This window comes from Carcharhinus amblyrhynchos, chromosome 7 (assembly GCF_965287045.1).
Source record: "Carcharhinus amblyrhynchos chromosome 7, sCarAmb.v2.hapA, whole genome shotgun sequence".
NCBI classification, from domain to species: Eukaryota; Metazoa; Chordata; class Chondrichthyes; order Carcharhiniformes; family Carcharhinidae; genus Carcharhinus; species Carcharhinus amblyrhynchos.
Window position 1 is genome coordinate 22,308,611 of NC_137330.1, and position 20,322 is coordinate 22,328,932.

General features: G+C 40.5%; 1 protein-coding gene across 1 annotated transcript in view; it reads right to left on the reverse strand.

The window, feature by feature from the left end:
• Positions 1-20,322, reverse strand: part of fbxo9 (F-box protein 9) — a 101,204-nt gene that overhangs the window by 4,729 nt on the left and 76,153 nt on the right. The window contains exons 7-11 of the mRNA XM_080192029.1: positions 16,255-16,369; positions 15,548-15,666; positions 8,287-8,377; positions 3,199-3,294; positions 51-147 (exon numbers count right to left, since the gene is read on the reverse strand). Coding sequence (XP_080048155.1) covers positions 51-147; positions 3,199-3,294; positions 8,287-8,377; positions 15,548-15,666; positions 16,255-16,369 — 518 coding nt within the window. The remainder of the gene's footprint in view (positions 1-50; positions 148-3,198; positions 3,295-8,286; positions 8,378-15,547; positions 15,667-16,254; positions 16,370-20,322) is intronic.

Here is a 20,322-nt window from a genome sequence, read left to right on the forward strand (position 1 = left end):
ATGATTTTCTGCTACTTATGTGTAGAATGATGCAATCTCCAGTCACTCACCTCCTCCTTCTTCTTCTTAGCCAGGACAGCAAATACTTTGGTTTGGTTATCTGTTTCTTGCGAGAGACGATAATGACCAAAGAGGACAGCATCCATTCTAAGACAAATTAGAAAGAATGCACACAAATGAGATTCCCCGACAAAAATTCCAGAAGATTAATTCACAAATCATGTTATGGCAAATGAAACTAATGCACATGATATTGCTCTAAAAACAACTTTTGTCTCAGGGAATAGGTCTGTCTACTTTCCAATTATTGCTTCAATGTCTTGGTGGACCACAAACAAATATTTTCGTTTCAAATTTCTAAAACTAATTTGCATCATACTCCAATAATAGAATAGAAGGAAAATTTAAGTTTAACATGCTCAAAATGCACCAAAGGAAAAGTCAGGAATTCACCCAATATTCCATCACTTAATAGATGTGCCACAAAGTGGCCAATCGACCCATTCTGACTGTGCTGGCTCTGAGCGATCAATCAAGCCCACTCTCTTGCCTTTCTCCCACAGCCCTACAAACATTTCCTCTAACTTCTTTGAAAGTTACTATTGAATCTTCTTCCACCATCCTATCAGATAAAGCTTTCCAGATATCACAGTTCACTTTGTAAAAGCAAAGTGTTTATGTTGCTTCTGGTTCACCTGTCAATCACCCTAAATCCGTGTTCTAGTTACTGGCCCTTCTGTCAATGAACAGTTTCACATTATTTATTCCATCAGAATCTTTCATGATTTTGAACACTTTTATTAAATATATCCATTACCTTCTCTGTTCTAAGGACACTGATCCCAGCTTATCCAGTCACTCCATGTATCTAAATACTGCATTCCTGCTACCAGCCTAATGAACCTACTGTGCACCCTTCCTGAACTTATACCTAGAATTGGGCATAAGCAATGGCATAACCTTCTTGCTTTTGTACTTTCTGCACTGACTTATAAAGCCAAGGATTACCAGATTGATTCTGGGGATGAAGGGGTTGGTGTATGAGGAGATATTAAACAATTTGGGTTTATATGCGCTGGAGTTTAGTAGGATGAAGAGATCTGACTGAAGAATATTAAATTTTAACGGGAATGTAGGTCAAATGTTCCCTCCTAAGGGACAATCTAGAACGAGAGGTTCACAGGTATAGGTTGAGAGATGGTAGATTTAAAACTGAGATGAGGAGTAACTTCTCGCAGAGAGTGGTGATTCATAGAACTCGCTGTCCCATAGTGCGGTGGAGATTGAATCATTAAATGGTTTCAAGGAGATAGATATATTTCTAATAAGAGAAAGAATAAAGGGACATGGGGAACAGATGGTGAGGTGGATTTGAGACCAGGGAGAGATCATCCACGATCTGATTTGATGGTGGGTAGGCTCAAAGGGCTGAATTTTCCTACTTTTGCTCCAAATCCCTATATTCTTATCTCATCCTTACTTAACAGCCATCTCAACCTGTCTTGCCACTTTCAAGCATCTGCATATGTATATGGGCAGATGTCTCTGCTGTTGCACCCACTTTGAAAAAGCACCATTTAGTTCATATTGCCTCTCAGTATTCTTCCCACCAAAATTGGCCACTTCACATTTCTCTGCACTAAATAATATCTGACATTTGCCTGTTCGTTTCACAGTATATTTTCCTCAGCTAAGTTTCTCCACACATTTCTAAATTTCATATCAACTGTGTACTTGGAAATTTTGCCTTGTATACCCAAGGTCATTATTATATATCAAAAAGAGGTCATTATATCAACCCTTGGGGAATCACTGTGCCCATCCTGGTCTGTATGCCTCTCCACCCTCTGCCCGATTGTGTTTAGGTTACAGGGTTTAGTGGACCCTGTCCATTCCAAGATTTTTAACCCTGCAGAATATTTCTGAGGATGGCTCCTTTTTGTGCGTAAGCTATTTTTCAGCCCTTTTGATGCTATTCTTGATTATTCTTAGCCTTGCCCCCACCCAGACTTTATATTTTTTCTGCAGATAGTCTGCACATCCCAACAGCGTTCTCCTACGGTTAAAAAATCTTTTCAATAGCTATCAGAAATAACCTACTTGCCAATCCAATTGTTGTCTCCTTTTGCATTCAGTTTGGTATATCCTCCTCCTTTCCTCTCCTTATTTTCCCTCCCTCCTCCAACTCATGTCATAACTCTACCTTTTTCTTCTTTCTATTCTCATCACACTCTCTTCCATCTCCTCCCTCCATCCTCTAATCCTGCTTAAGCAGAGCTCTAGCTTAGGTTTCATTGCCTTGAATACAATCCCACAGAAAACAGAGTAGCATATAAATATTTTAGATATAACGCGCATCTCCTACAAGTTTCATACTTCCCCTATTATCCTCAATTTGACAGTAAAAGAATTTTGACTTGACGTCATGCAATTGCACAACATAATCCCCCTTGTTCGTAATCAATGCATCCTCTTACTTACCATGAACAATAGTATGGGACACATGATAGTTCTAATATATAGGGTGAATGTCTTGCTGGGAATGGGGGTGGCAGTATGGTGGAGGCCAATAGAGTGCAGAGGCCAAGAAGAATGAAAGGCTTGGCTTGTAAGGGCAGGGATACCTCTGGAGAAGGGCCATCTTGTCAGTGGCCTGCACCCCAACTAGTTTAGTGGGGTGGGGAGGAGATTGGCAAACTTGGGGGAGAGGCTGTGGGGTAGGGGAATGGGATGCTGTCTGATTGTGGCGTTGTCCAGGAAGGCACATTGGAATCCAGCTGGTAGACAGAAAAGCTCTTAACCTCCTAAACCAACAGCCGCGTTCCTCAGTTTAGCCGATGGGTTTCCAGAAGACCATTACCTTTCAAATGGTGAATACAAATGAGACATTCAGCCCCATTCCAATATTTAAACTTGTCCAGCCATTTTTTTGAAGTGGATTGGCTGCTTGCCCCTGTTAAAAATGCAAGTGTACTGGCTGGAGGAGGACATGGGTCAGGATGCAGACTTTTGACACTTTAGTTCATCTACCTGACCCAAATGCTCTTGCTTTTGAAAATTCTGCTTTAGTGTACACAAAATTAACAATGTAATATGAACACTTGTTGTGTTACAGTGCAGACTGTAAATTTTAACATCCTTTAGAATCACGTGGCTCGGTTAATTGCTGAACTTCTGAATGCCATTTAATTTTATTACCTTGGAGATCTGGTGGATAAACGGGGGATGATGGACTGAGGATCCTCTGGCGTGGTCAACATTATTACCTGACTGTCTGGGAAGAATCGCAGATATCTGGAAACATGGAAAATATCAAACAAGGAGAAACAATTGTAAATCTCTTTGTTCACAACATGCATGTGTACATTTTAAACCAAAAATAGATCCATTCTTTAATGGAAAAACATACTGAATTTCCCACTGCAACTCCAATATGCATAATAAGTTTTAAATGGATTTTGCGTTAGTCACAGAACAATATACAACTTAACACATGGATCAAAACACAAATATAGCACAAGCAAAATTTAGCAAAATTGCCTACACAAAGAAACAATTGTTCAAATAAATTGAAAACATCATGAAAATTTGTGAATTCAAAATCTATTCAAAGATTCCTCAATTCAGACAAGAGCAAAAGAGGTAAACAATGGATTGTTGAGTTAGAGAAAACCAGACAAAATAAAGACGAAACTATACAGTCAAATAATTTTTTCTATAGATATTATTCCAAATAATTTAAATATTTTACTTGACATCTTTCTTTTTCCATGACTCCCTCCAATCAAACTATTATTGCTGCAATTCTCAGTTGTAAACTGGCACTACAGTTACAGCATTGTGTGGTGCTAGGAATTGAAAATCTGAAACCAGTTAATGTCAAAAATTAGACATAAATGATTTAAACTTTTTAACATTTGCAACCTCTAGCAGACCAAGTGAAATGACTCTGGGCGGAATTTTACCATCTTGCCCATCATGGGAATCATAGCGGGCGGGAGCAGACCATGCAAAGGTCCGCTAACCTCAGGTGGAATTTTCTGGTCTTGGGGTGAGCGCGGCAGAAAAACTCCTCCCTCAGTGTCTTGGTCGCTTTCACAAATTTTCAGCTCACATGTTGAAGTAATCAACCAATCAGTATTGCAATAACAAAAGTTAATTAAAATTTAAGCACCGCCTTCTTTCTTCTATTTTACCATTCTTTTCAGACTGACGGCCTACCAGCGCTGCTGAATTATGTATACTGCACGGACTGCAACAATTCAAGAAATTAGCTTACCACTACCTTCTCAAAAGTAATGAGGGATGTGTAATAAATGCTGGTCTCATGAACAAAAAGGTGTAAAATGACTCCCACTTCTTTTCTTCATAAATCCATAAACTACGTACAAAGGCATCCTATCAATCCCACTGTTTTCATATTTTATTCTAATACCTCATTTATCTTTCATACCTCAATTTGATCTCAAGACTGATTAGAAATCAAAAGTAAGTCACTGACTGTGAAATGCTTTGGAAAATCTGAAGCATTCGACTGGTGCCATATAGATGCTTTTTTCTATCTTCCCCCAGATTCATACCATTCATCTAATTTGCAGGTGACAGTGCTGGATTTTGAGCAGAAGAATGAATCAAGGTAACATAAACCGAATAGATGCAAATGCTTTGGACAGGGTGCACAGATTTACCACGATAGTACCAGGTATGGAGCTTCATTACGTGGACAGTGAAGACATTAGCCTTGTTCGTTTGAGAGCAGAGATGGACATGGGGAATTTAATAGAGATGTTAGAGTAGATAGAAAGAAATCGTTTCCATCAAAAAAAGATCAGAGAACTCCAGAGTTAAAATAATTGACAAAATAACTTTTTATGCTGCAATTGTTGCTTTGTGAAATGCACTGACTGAAAAAGGTGACGGAAGCAGACTCAATTCAATGTAGTATTAGCAGGGTGTAGTTTTTGGAGCAATTGTGGATGATGGGATATTTGTGATTCTGTTTCTCATTCAACCTTCTTGCTCAAGAGGTGAAATGCTATCACCAAGTTAAGAACTAACACCCAATTGTAACATTTGGTGGATGATGGATAATGAGTCTGGGAAAAGGTGTGTAGGTAGTTTGAGTCATGTTGAGATCAAAAATGATGAGGTATTGGGGCTCTTGAGGAACAGTAAGGTAGACAAGTCCCCAGGGCCTGATGGGATATACCCCAGAATACTGAAAGAAGCATGGGAGGAAATTGCTGGGGCCTTGAGAGAAATCTTTGTATCCTCACTGGTTACAAAGGAAGTGTGATGTGGAGATGCCGGCATTGGACTGGGGTAAGCACAGTAAGAAGTCTCACAACATCAGTCCAAAGGTTTATTTGATAGCACTAGTTTTCGGAGCCTCAAGCTCCTTCTTCAGGTGAGTGAGGAGTTGTGTTCACAAACAGGGCATATAAAGACACAAACTCAATTTACAAGATAATGGTTGGAATACAAGTCTTTACAGGTAATCCAGTCTTAAAGGTACATATAATGTGAGTGGAGAGAGGGTTAAGCACAGCTGGCTGGAGACAATACACATCTCTTTAACCTGTGCTTAACCCTCTCTCCACTCACAATGTCTATACCTCTAAGATTTGATTACCTGTAAAGACTCGCATTCCAACCATTATCTTATAAATTGAGTTTGTGTCTTCAAATGCCCTGTTTGTGAACACAAGTCCTCACTCACCTGAAGAAGCAGCTTGAGGCTCCGAAAGCTAGTGCTGTCAAATAAACCTGTTGGAGTTTAACCTGATATTGTGACACTTCTTACTGTACAGAGAAGGTCCCAGAGGATTGGAGAATAGCCAATGTTGTTCCTTTGTTTAAGAAGGGTAGCAACAATCATCCAGGTAATTACAGGCCCATGAGCCTGACATCAGTGGTAGGGAAATTATTGGAGAGGATTCTTCAAGGTACGATTCACTCCCACTTAGAAATGAGTGGACGTAATAGCGAGAGGCAACATGGTTTTGTGAAGGAGGTCATGGATCACTAACTTGATTGAGTTTTTCGACGAAGTGGCGAAGATGATGGGTGAGGGTGGGGAAGCGGATGTTGTATATATGTAAGGCCTTTGACAAGATCCCTCATGGTTGATTGGTGCAGAAGGTGAAGTTGCATAGGATCAGAGGTGAGCTGGCAAGGTGGATACAGAACTGACTTGATCATAGAACGTAGAAGACAGAGGATAGCAATGGAAAGGTGCTTCTCTGAATGGAGGGCTGTGACAAATAGCGTTCCTCAGGGATCAGAGCTGGGATCTTTGCTGTTAATATAAATGATTTGGAGGAAAATGTAACTGGTTTGATTAGTAAGTTTGCAGATGACACAAAGTTTGATGGATTTGCGGATAGCGATGAGGACCCTCAGAGGATACAGCAGGATATAGATTGGTTGGAGACTTGGGCGGAGAGATGGCAGATGGAGTTTAATCTGGACAAAAGTGAGGTAATGCATGTTGTAAGGTCTAATACAGATAGGAAATATACAGTAAATGGCAGAATTCTTAAGAGTATCGATAGGCAAAGGGATCTGGACGTACAGGTACACATGTCATTGAAAGTGGCAACACAGGTGGAGAAGGTAGTCAAGAAGGCATACGGCATGCTTGCCTTCATTGGCCAGGGCACTGAGTTTAAAAATTGGCAAGTCATGTTGCAGCTTTATAGAACCTTAGTTAGGCCGCACTTGGAATATAGTGTTCAATTCTGGTCACCACAATACCAGAAGGATGTGGAGGCTTTGGAGAGGGTACAGAAAAGATTTACCAGGATGTTGCCTGGTATGGAGAGCATTAGCCACGAGGAGAGGTTGGAGAAACTTGGATTGGTCTCACTGGAACGATGGAGATTGAAAGGCAATCTGATAGAAGTCTACAAGATTATGAGGGGCATGGACAGAATGGATAGTCAGAAGCATTTTCCCAGGAGTGAAGAGTCAATTGCTAGGGGGCATAGGTTTAAAGTGCAAGAGCAAGGTTTAAAGGAGATGTATGAGGCAAGTTTTTTTTAAACAGAGGGTGGTGAATGCACAGAACTTGCTGCCGGGGGAGGAAGTAGAAGCAAATATGATAGTGAGTTTTAAGGGGTGTCTTGACAAATACGTGAATAAAATGGTTACAGAGGGATGTGGTCCTTGGAAGGGTAGGGGGTTTTAGTTCAGTTGGGCAGCATGGTCAGTGCAGGCTTGAAGGACCGAAGGGCCTGTTCCTGTGCTATCATTTTCTTTGTTATTTCAATATATTTTCTTACAGAATTATAATCACAAAAGGCCATCAGATCCAAATGAAACCCCCGCACCCAGCTTTTAAGTGTCTGGCCATGATCTGTGACTCTGAGCCCAAATCCTTTCCAACACTAACTCTCCCCACTTACACCTCTGAAATATTATCGAACGCTGTCCCTGCTTCAGCTCATCTGCTGCTAAAACCCTTATTTAGCCTTAGTTAACTTGAGACTTGACCACTCCAATGCTCACGTTGCCGATTTCCCACCCTCCAAAAACATGAGTTTATTAAAAACTCTGTTGCTGGTTTCCTAACCGGCAATGTCCCGTTCTCCCATAACCTTTGTGTTTGTTGACCCACAAACCACCAAAACTTCAATTTTAAACTTATCATCCTTGTTTTCAAATCCTTCCATGACCCTGATTCTCTCCATATCGGCAACCTCTTCCAGACCCACAAATCTTCAAACATATTGTACTCTTCCAATTCCAGATTTTAATGAATGTCATATTGTCATTTCTTCATATGTCTTTAGCTGTCAATGCCCAAAGCTCTGGAATTCCTTCCTTCAACCTTTCTGTACATCTCACCTCTTTAAAGATGCTGCTAACTAACTTCTGTGACCCTGATCCCAATATCTCAGATGGTTCTGTGTCATTTTTGCTTGGTAATGCTGCTGTGAAGCGCCTTGGGTTGTTTTATTATCTTAAAGGTGCTTGTTTGTTGTTCAATGATAGATCGCTGACTATAGGTCACTAAAACCAAACCAAAGTCAGTCCTTGTCCAATACCTACACAAAATAGACTTTCTGCCAAGGACCAATGATCAGAATTAGGAGTCCTGACTAATTTTCTGCTTCCTATGTGAAGGACATAGACTTTGCTACTGTTAAGAGATTGACATTAATCAAATGAGCCCAGGAGACAACATGCCCACAATAGTAAAACGTCTGCACATTAAGGTTTTGATTGTCTATGTCTCTGGCATCTAACGATCCTGTCTTCTTTTAAAGAGAAATGTTAATTTACCTATAATATTCCACTTGATGCCAAGCCCTGTAAAAACCATCCAGAGACTCTTCCCCTTGACGTATATAGGTTGTCCTGTTAATATAAACACCTATAAAAAAAATCAACATTGTTAATAGGTATCGAATACTAGTCCAACATAAATCTTAAACATGCAAATTGTCATTACTTTGATTTTTAATTTTTTTTAATATTTCCCTTTGTTTACACACTTTATGAATTTTGCTAGTTACATAAAAATGGTTTAAGTGAAAGAAACTGAATTTTTCTCCCAATAAGGATTGCATTTTGTTTGAAACAATGAGCATCCCCATTCGCTTTTCATCATAACCATCCACAATTAGGGGAGCATCAAATTTTATTCAACAACTGTGGCTGGAATTGTACATAACAGCATTACAGTATGCAATCTGACGATTGTGTCCCTCCATGATGATCGATGAGTCCACCACAAGGTGTCAACATATTGGGGCAGGGGTAGGGGGAGGGGAGAAAGAGGAAAAATATCTTTTTGACCACTTAAATAAATTTAAAACCTGATTTATAATGATTCTCTTTCAAACTTAGGACATTCACATTTTTGGTAAATTCAGCACAAATCAGAATTAGCCTGCTACATTTTCTGATGTGGGTATTATATTTGTGGATTCCTTCAGCTATGCCACTGTTAAACACTGGAACATTTACTTTAAGGAATGTAACACCATTTTTGACACATTGAAAAGGGATGTCAGGCATACAGCACACCTGGAGTTTCCTATTGTTGAGCATGTCACAATCCGGTACTAACACTTCTGAAATTAAAACGTGGAAACTATTAATGGGATTGCACTTCACGTTGTGGAATGTTTTATGTATTGCATTTTTTTCTCTTCCTCTGTTCTTGGTTTCCCTCCACCACAGAATAACGGCTAGGTTAACAATCTACACCAAGGTCTGGGTCAATGTCATTAACTAGATGTTTCAATTTTTCTCTCCTGGGCTCCACTTTGCTTTTCTAAGCAAATGAAAGCAATGGCTGAGTCAACTGTGGAGAGAATGAATCAGTCTGCAAAATGCAACAAATCTGCCTACAATTGAGAGCGGTATCATTTGGTGCATCTCTTATAAGGAATACGAAAATGTGCTATATGACTTGTAGGCATTGCTGGTTAGGCCAGCATTTATTGCCCAACCCTAGTTGCTGTCAAGGTGGTGAACTGCATTGTTGAACTGCTGTGGGTGCAGTTACTACATCCTGAGGTGTAGGCACATCCACAGCACTGTTAGGAGTTCCAGGATTTTGACCCAGCGACAGTGAAGGAATAGTGATATATTTCCTGGTCAGGATAGGGTAACGGTTTGGAGGGAACTTGCAGGCGGTCGTGTTCCCATGGGTGTATTGCCCTTGTCCTTTTAAAATGTAGAGGTTGTGGGTTTGGAAGGGCTACGTAAGGAGGCTTGGTGAGTTGCTGCAGTGCATCTTGTAGATGGTACACATTGTATTTATGTTGTATGAAGTGAATGTTTGGGGATGGGGTGTCAATCAAGTGGGCTGCTTTGTCCTGGACGATGCTGTGCTTCGAGTGTTGTTGGAGCTGCACTCATCCAGGCAAGTGGAGAGTATTTCATTGCACTCCTGACTTGTGCCTTGTAGATCATGGACACGCTTTGGGCAGTCCAGAGTTACTCACTGCAGGATTTCTAGCCTCTGACCTGTTCTTGCAGCCACAGTATTCATATGGCTAGTCCAGTTCAGTTTCTGGTCAATGGCAACCACTTAAATGTTCATAGTGAGGATTCAGCAATGATAATGCCATTGGATATCAAAGGGCAATGGATAGAGCCTCTCTTGTTGAGACAGACAATCTCTGGCACTTGTGTGGTGCAAATGTTACTTGCCACTTGTTAGACCAAGCCTGGATATTGTCCAAGTCTTGCTGCATTTGCAGCATGAATTGCTTCAGTATCTGAGGAGTTGCGAATAGGGCTGCATATTGTGCTGTCATCAGCAATATTCCCACTTCTGACATTATGCTGGAAGGAAGGTCATTGATGAAGCAGCTGAAGTTGGTTGGGCCTAGGACATTACCCTAACGAACTTCTACAATCATATCCTTGGACTGACCTCTAACTACCACAACCATCTTCTATTCTGTCTCATATGATTCCAACCAGCGTTTCCCTGTTTCCCATTGACTCCAGTTTTGTTAAGGCCCCCTGGCATACTTGGTCAAATGCTGCCTTGATGTCAAGGGCAGTCACTTTCACCTCTGGCACGCAGCTCTTTTGTCTGTGTTTGACTCAAGGCTAGGACTAGGAGCTTAGTGACCAGGGGGAACCCAGTGAGCAAGTTATTGCAAAGCAAGTGCCACTTTTTAATGCAGTTGATGACCTCTTTCTTCACTTTACTGATGATCAAAAGTAGACCAATGGAGCAGTAATTAGCTAGGTTGTTTCTAGTGTGCAGGACATACCTGGCAATTTCTACATTGCCAGGTAAGGGCCAGTGTCGTAGTTGTACTGGAACAGCTTGGCTAGGAGTGTGGTAACTTCCAGAACACAAGACTTCAGTACTATTTCCAGAATATTGTCAGGGCCGATAGCCTTTGCAGTATCCAGTGACTTCAACCATTTCTTCATATCACGTGGAATCAAATTGGATGAAGACTGACTAACGTGATGCTGGGGACCTCCGAAGGAGACCAAAATGGATCATGTACTCAGCAATTCAGGTTGAAGATTGCTGCAAATGTTTCAGAGCCTTGCCTTTTTTATATCCCATCACTGGGGATATTTGTGGAGCCTTCATCTCCAGTGTGTTGTTTAATTCTCTACCACCACACTGCTGGATGTGCTAAGACTGCAAAGGTTAGGTCTGATCCGTTGGCTGTGGAAATGCTTAGCTCTATTTCTTGCTGTTTATGCTGCTTGGCGCACAAGTTGTCCAGTGTTATGGCACCTCATTTTTAGATATGCCTGACGTTGCTCATGGCATGCCCTCCTGCACATGTCACTGAACCGGGGTTGATTCTCTGGCTTGGAAATAATGATATAGCCGGGAGATGTTGGGTGATTAGGCTATAGATTGAGGTTGAGTACAGTTCTGCTGCTGCTGATAGCCCGCACAGCCTCATGGATGCCCAATCTCAAGTTGCTAGATGTGTTTTAAATCTATCCCATTTAGCATGCTGGCAGTGCCACACGTACGATGGAGGGTATCCTCAATGTGAAGACAGGACTGTCTCCACAAGAACTGTTTGGTCATGTGTTGGTCACTCCTATTGATGCTATCATGGACAGATACATCTGTGGCAGGCAGGTTGGTGAGGATGAGGTCAAGTATGTTTTTCCTTCTTGGTTCCCTTACCACCTGCCTGCCCAGTCTGGCAGGTATGTCCTTTAGAACCTGGCTAGCTTGGTCTGTGGTGGTACTACCAAGCTACTCTTGACATTGAAGTACCTCACCCATTGTGCCTTTGCCACCCTCAGTGCTCTGTCTAAGTGATGTCCCATATGGACACTGATTCATCATCAGCTGAGGGGAGATGGTACATGGCAAGTGGTTTTCTTGACCTGGTGCCATGAGATTTCACAAAGTTCAGAGTCGATATTGAGGACACCAAGGGAAACCCCACTGTATGTTACTGAGCCGCCACCTCTGCTGGGTCTGTCCTACCTGTGGGAAAGGATATACCAGGGATGGTGATGTCTAGGACATTACCTCTAAGATATGATACTATAAGTAGTACGAGCAGGAGTAGGCCATCTAGCCCTTCGAGCCTGCCCCACCATTCAATAAGATCATGGCTGATCTGAAGTGGATCAGTTCCACTTTCCTGCTTTCTCCCCATAACCCTTAATTCCCTTGGCTACCAAAAACCTATCTACCCGTGTTTTAAATATATTTAGCGAGGTAGCCTCCACCACTTCAACGGGCAGAGAATTCCAGAGATTCACCACCCTTTGAGTGAAGAAGTTCCTCCTCAACTCCGTTCTAAACTGCTCCCCCCCCCCATTATCTTGAGGCTGTGCCCTCTAGTCCTGCTGTCCTTTCTGAGCGGGAAGAATCTCTCTACCTCTATCCTATCCATCCCTTTCATTATCTTATATGTCTCTATAAGATCCCCCCTCATCCTTCTAAACTCCAACGAGTACAAACCCAGTCTATTTAGTCTCTCTTCATAGTCCCACCCCCTCATCTCCGGTATCAGCCTAGTGAACTTCCTCTGCACTCCCTCCAAGGCCAAAATATCCTTGATTCCTTGAGAATAACTAACATTAGGCAGTCGCTTGGTTAGTCTGTGGGACAGCTCTCCCAATTCTGACAGAAGCCCCCAAATGTTAGTAAGGAGGATTTTGCAGGGTTGAGTGGGGCTGGGTTTGCCGCTGTTGTTTCCAGTGCCTGGGTCAATGCCGAGTAGTCCTTTCAGTTTCACTCTTTTTTACCGTGAAAGCATGTGCTCAATAAATTAAAGAACAAATTTTGCATTTCCACTAGTGGCGACCAGAGATGTTTGCAGCCATTGAGAGTTGCAAAGGCACTGCGAATTCTGATATATGCACATTTCTGTTGAAAACCAAACTGCAGTGTGTATTTGCAGTCTGTCAATTTGGGTGAATTGTCCACAATTAACGCTGATTAACATTGTTTTATTTAAAGTTGCCATCATTTGGCGCAAAGCATGCTTGTGAGGAGTTTTTCTGTCACGTTAAGCAGTTCCTTGATACCAGCAAGAGAGAACTTTCAGAGGTAAGTGCAGCCATTTTAAATGCTGAGTTATATTCGCTAATTGTTAATACACAATAACATTTTAGCATGACTCATCTGGCTTTTTAAAAGTGGATTCTATCCGACTGTTTAAGGTTGAAATGACTTTTAAAAGATCTTTAAATGCTTATGACATTTTATCAACATTTATCTGACTTACTTCATGTTTTAATGTAGAAGCAAGATTAAAGTGACTTAAAAAATATCATGTTTTAAAATCCTAATTACACACATGACACTGAAAGATGACTTCAAAATAACTGAGACTAACTTTTTAGCAGGTACTGCAATACCTTAAAAGTTAAACCTGTGAGGAAGAATATGCCTGCTCCACTTTGTGCAGTTTTGAATTACTTCTGTTATATGATACCTCAACACAGGGATCACCAAAGACTCCCTGTCTTTGGAATGCACAACTCCTCCTGACGCCCTATAGATCAAGATTTGCCAGAAAAGGACAAAATGGATGTTGCGGGATCCATGTTTCGCAGACCATGAAGTAAAGTAAAATGAAGTTTATTTATTAGTCACAAGTAAGGCTTATATTAACACTGCAATGAAGTTACTGTGAAAATCCCTTAGTTGCCACATTCTGGCGCCTGTTCAGGTTAATGCATGTCTCCCATGACGTCTTTCGGACAGTGGGAGGAAACTGGAGCACCTAGAGGAAACCCACGCAGACACGGGGAGAACATGCAAACCCCACACAGACCGTGACTCAAGCCAGCAACCGAACCCGGGTCCTTGGCGCTGTAAAGCAGCAATGCTAACCACTTTGCCACTGTGCCGCCCCTAAGCTGTAGCCACCAGGGTAATGAGGGACAGTTGATGGCATTTGGACATTGAGGGTGACAAAATTTTTCTCCCACCTCTCGGAGGTAGATAAAGGAACACTGTACATGGAAAGTGAAATAATGCCATTTTACTTTAGTAGCAAAAATGCACTGCAAGATCTTTGAGTTAGCTATTGCTGAATAATGTAAAGTTCAGGTGGATAGTGGAAAACTTTTAATGCTATTTTAGTTCATCAGCTTTTTTTTAAGCTTTGTAAAGTACTGTAATGTTAAAATGGTCAAAGTTAATACAAGTATTTTGAAATCTTTACAATGATTACAGGTGGCTGTGCAAATACAGCAACAGACTCAAGTAGAATGGTACAGCAATTTATGAATATAACTCAATAATTAACATAACACTGCCTGGTCCTCTTTTCGCACTCGCCGACAGTCTTTAGAAAAACCACACAATCCCCAGTCAACGGAAGTCCCTGGGAAATATGTGCTATCTTACTCTACATGGATTCATTAAAAAAAATCATGTTGTATCTTGGTGGTTAGATATGATTTGTGGGGTGATTCGGAGACAATCTTACACTATCACATTGTAGGATGAAGGTTACTTATTTATTCATGTGATGCCAGCATTGCTGGCTAGACCAGTATTGATCATCCATCCCTATGCGTCCTTAAGATGATGGTCAGCTGCCTTCCTGAACTGCTGCAGTCCATGTCTTGTAGGTACACCCACAGTGCTGTTAGGAAGGGAGTTCCAAGATTTTGACTCAGCAAGTGAAGAGATGGAGATATATTTCCAAGTAAGTGTGGTACGTGGCTTGGAGGAGAGGTTGAAGACAGTGAGGTTTCTATGCGTTTACTCTCCTTGTCCTTCTAGGTGGTAAAGGTCTCAGGTTTGGAAGTTGCTGTTGAAAAAGCCTTGGTGAGTGGCTGTGGTGCATCTTGTAGATGGTACACACTGCTGCCACTATGTGTTAGTGGTGGAGGGGGTGAAGCAAGGAATGGTGATTTAACACCATCACCTATTGTAGGAAAACATGCGAAAATGAACACGAGATATTTTATACTTTCAGTATTTGCAATTTTAAAACATACTGAAGTTGCAACATTTTAGGTTACTAATGCAAATTAAATTTTTTAAACTATGCAAATGATACATAAAGGTGTTTGCAGTGTATTTGATAATCTTCATATAATTATGTACCAAACAAATTTTTGAGATCTTGAACTGGATACTGTAAATGTGTAATTCAAAAATAATAACCTTTGAATTGTCAAAAAAATTCAGAATATAGAAAAAAGCCAGCAAAATGTACTGTTAGAAAACTTTTCACGATTCCTCAATATGACAATATATTTCTACATATAATCTATTAATTAAGGGAATTAATTTTAATATCCTCCTTTGTGAAATGTATATCTCTACCAATGATTCTATGACAACCTAAAGCAAATGAGTAGCAAACATTTTATGAAAATTAAAAGATGAACATAATTTCTTGGGTCATGCAAAGAATTTTGAGATGTTACATGTACCATATTTTATAAATACTATAAATGAATGAATTCAAAAAGCTTAACTGTTGCATATTTTAGTTATGTTGTCAGACACCAATAGCAACTAACTCAATACCAGAGCAAGTGAAAGATCCTTCTTCAGGTAGCCTAGTTATGTAACTTACACTCCACAATGTTAGGTTGTTCATTATCAACTCACCATCAAATCGGACACGAGGTTTTTCTAGAAACATCTGTCTCCAGGATGTGTATAGGACCAAGCTATTGCATGCTCTACCCCATACCTTCAGGCAGGCCAAGCGCCAGATTTCAGGATCCCTGATAGACAGAAATTAATTAAATGAAAGTGGTGAAAAACAAATGCTCAAGTTGCTATGTATGTACAAATCTGTCCACCTGTTTCTTCGCTCAGCAGCAAAGGCTGAGAACACACTTTCTACTTGATTTGCTTGTGCTTCTGCCAATCCAATTCTGCCAGCTTATCAAACATCTAAAATGTCTTTAAGGATGAAAACTATTTAGATCTCAGTTTAATTCCCCTTCCTGTTATGCTACTGTGTTCCTGTGCTGCTCCAAAAAAGCCTCAAGAGCAGTACCTCAAACTGCTAGGCAATTTGAAAATATTTGAACACACAGATAAAGATTATGAGAGGGAACTTAGCCCAGAGTTGCTGAGGCTAAATGCTGTGACACTTGAGCAATTTGAGTGAGATTAACCTCAGTACAGATTAGCTGAGTACAGATCAAGAACTTAACCTAGAACCTTTGTAATCTACATGGTTGCACATTACATGGTGCGATTAAACAGCAAGTTCATTTACTAATTTCCTTTAAGAATTTCCAAGCAAAATTTCAAATATTATAATTTTTCTGACTTGACACAGGTTGTTAATTTATAAATCATACCTTGCACAAATGTAAAATGCACGACAGACCATGGACAATTGCTCTAAAGATCGTAGGTCCAAATCACTTGACACAACCCATCGAAAAATATACATGAGGACTTCAAAAGGGAGCTCTGTAAACCGATAAACCAATGTATTAAAAATGAGAAGAAAACAAACTCCACTTAGGTTACAACTGATCAACCTGAAAAACTGGACTAAGATTACACGTTTTCTTAATTCAAAGGCAGAATTAAATAAAGGTTATATTAAATGTTATTTTTAAATGAAGGAATGAATTGTGAACAAAATACTATATGAACTCCTGAAATAATTGGAATATTATTCTAAGTTTGCTTTGTTGTTTTATACCAATTATTTTATATGTTGGTCCTATTTCATCAGAATGCAATTAGTAACCTGTAAGAGAATGTAGACAAAAGTAAACTGAATAGTTTAAAAAAGTCATTGATTAATACTAAATGAAATATGATGAGCGCAAGTAAAATAGAGCAAGTATTGAAAGCATATTTATTCATTTCATTGTTGAGACAATATGATGAAGTGAACATAAAGCTCATTCAATGCAGGGACACATAATTAGAACACAATATTTCAAGAAAATAGATAATTTTCTAAGGTTTTATGATTTGCTGCTCATGCAACGCTACAAGGCTTTATTTATGCATGTGTGCAATATTGGCAAGAACACACTGATAACTCCTCAAGACCATGCCGATTGCCTACCCAAGACCACATTGATTGTAGACCCAAGACCACACTGACTGTCTACCTGTCTACCCAAGGCCACAGCGATTGTCTACCCAAGACTACACTGACTGATTGTTGACTCCAGACCACATGTGATTGCCGACCTGAGACCACAACAATTGCCTACCCATGAAGGCCTTCTTGAACTACTGCAGTTTTGCAGTGGTCTCTATGATGAAGTTAAATAGGAAATTCCAGGTTTACTGCCCAGTGATAATGAACGATCTATAAAAGGGATATACACTGACAAGCATGCAGCAAAGAGCAAAAGCTGGATTCCAGCTGTGTAGAAAGACTAGCTGAGCTTCAGCTCTACAGTCTAGCCCAATGTTGATATATAAATGTTTAAATAGAAAGTGTCTAAAATATCAAGCATTGTGGATAAAGCAAACACTGAACATTACATAAATAAGTTAGGCTTGTAAAATCAGAGGCATTTTTGATGAGTGAGTAAAAATTGAAAATAGGTTTCTTTTTACATAAAGGTGGTAAAATTTGGAATGATACATTACTCTGTGGCAGATCAAAGTTTTCTGCTAATACCAAGCTAGGTGGAAAGGGAAGACGTAGGGAGAATACAGAGAGACTGTAAAGAGATATAGACAGCTTAAGTGAGTGGGAAACAGGACGGCAGATGGAGGTTAATGTAGGGAACTGTGAAGCTATTCGTTTTAATTAAGAATAAAAAAATTGAACTTCTTTAAAAAAGGTACGAAACTTGTAAGTATTGATGTTCAGAGAGACTTGGTTATGCGTGTGTAATTAACACAAAGTTAGCATGCAGGTGCACAAGCAATTAGGAAGACCTTTATTGCAACAGAATGAGAGTACAAGATTGAAGAATCCATAGAATCATAGAACCCCAAAGTATAGAAGGCGGCCACTTGGTACATCAAGCCTGCACCAACACAATTTCATCCAGGCCTATCCCTGTAACCTCACGTATTTACCCGGCTAATTGGGTGACACGGTAGTTAGCACTGCTGTCTCACAGCGCCAGGGACCCAGGTTCAATTCCAAGCTTGGGTCACTGTCTGTGTGGAGTCTGCAGGTTCTCCATGTCTGCGTAGATTTCCACATCCGTCCACAGTCTGGAAGATGTGCTAGTTGGGTGCATTAGCCATGTTAAATTCTTCTTTAATGTACTCGAATAGGTGCCGAAGTATGATGACTAGAATATTTTCACAGTAACTTCACTGTAGTGTTAATGTAAGCCTACTTGTGACAATAATAAATAAACTCAATAAAGTCAATCCCCTGACATTAAAAGTAATTAAGCATGACCAATCAATCCATCTCTGGAGTGCTTGCAGCCATTGGCAAGGATGTTGGTGAGATCACGTCTAGGATATTCGGTGCAGTTTTGGTCACCACACTTAAGAGTATACCTGCACTGGAGGCAGTACATCAAAGGTGCACTAAATTGGTTCCTGGATGAAGGGATTATCCTATCATGTGAGGTCAAGTAAACCGGGCTTATATGCCTTGGAGTTTAGAAGAACAAGGGGAGATCCCATTGAAAACTACTAAATCCTGACGGAACTTGATATAGTAGATGCTGAGGGATCATTTCTGTTGGTCGAGGAGCCTAACAAAAGAGGGCGCAATGTCAGGATAAGGAGCTGATCATTTAGGACTGAAATAAGGAGAAATTACTTTAGAACATAGAACATTACAGTGCAGTACAGGCCCTTCGGCCCTCGATGTTGCGTCGACCAGTGGAACCAATCTAATGACCCTCTAACCTAAACTATTCCAATGTTATCCATATGCCTCTCCACTGCCCATTTGAACGCCCTTAAAGTTGGCGAGTCCACAACTGCTGCAGGCAGGGCATTCCACGACCTTACTACCCTCTGAGTAAAGAACCTACCTCTGACATCCGTCCTATAATTACCACCTCTTAATTTAAAGCTATGTCCCCTTGTATTAGCCATCACCATTCGAGGTAAAAGGCTCTCACTGTCCATCCTATCCAATCCTTTGATCATCTTGTATGCCTCAATTAAGTCACCTCTTAACCTTCTTCTCTCCAATGAAAATAACCTCAAGTCCCTCAGCCGTTCCTCATAAGACCTTCCCATCATACCAGGCAACATCCTGATAAACCTCCTCTGCACCCTTTCCAATGCCTCCACATCTTTCTTATAATGCGGTGACCAGAACTGTACGCAATACTCCAAGTGTGGCCGCATCAGAGTTTTGTACAGTTGTAACATGACCTCACGGCTCCGAAAATCAATCCCTCTACCGATAAAAGCTAACACACCGTACGCCTTCTTAACAACCTTATCAACCTGGGTCCAACTTTCAGGGAGCTATGCACATGTACCCCGAGATCTCTCTGCTCGTCAACACTACTGAGTCCTTCCATTAGCCCTATATTCTGTGAATAGCCCTATATTCTTTACTCAAAGCGTTGTGAGTCTTTGGAATTTTCCATCCCAGAAGGTTGTGGATGCTTCATCACTGAAAATGTTGAAGCTGGGATAGACAAATTTTTGGTCTCCGAGAGAATCAAAGCATATGGGAAGCAGGAGAGAAAATACAGTTGAATCCCGAGATCAACCATGGTCACATGGAATGATGCGGCAGGTTCGACAGGCTATGAGATCTACTCTTGTTTCTATTTCTTGGGTTCTTGTGCCAGGCAGAATGGTAAAATCAAGGCACGTTTAAAATACAATTTGTTGCTAGAAGAAGCAAGAAGTGTTCTATACACAACAGCCTTTTTCTTACCCTCAATTTACTTCCAAGCTCATTACTTAAAAATCAAGGCGCAAATGGTGGTCATGAGAGGAAAATATGCACTGCTCATTAAGTGTTCAGGACACCAATCTAGCATTATACATAGCTGCAGCATCTACAAGACCTCCCCCTCCTTGCTCCAGTCAAGTGTACATTTTTTTTCATTATAAACAAGATTCCTGCTTTGTATTGATGACATGGCGAAACAGAAACAAGATGCGGCTTCTCTTTGGAATCAAGAGCCATATCAAAACCCAAACTAAAAGATTCCATAAGTACATTTCCTGTGGTTTGAACATGCTCTTACAAAATGTAATAAGGGAACTTACACTGCCTCTTTCAGTTAAGTAGTTTGCTCATACGGTGTGCTTTCTCAAAAATGTAATCTAGCCAAAACTATAGCAGAAGATGGCACCAGCTGTTAGTCTATATAGTCAGTCACACCACATGCTTGATTGAACCTGTCAAGTTAATCTTGTCAAAGATCTAAATGTCGTCATGAAATTCAGGTTAGTCTAGCTTTTGAAATAATTCCTAGTTCAATGTTGATAAAATAAACAATGATGTT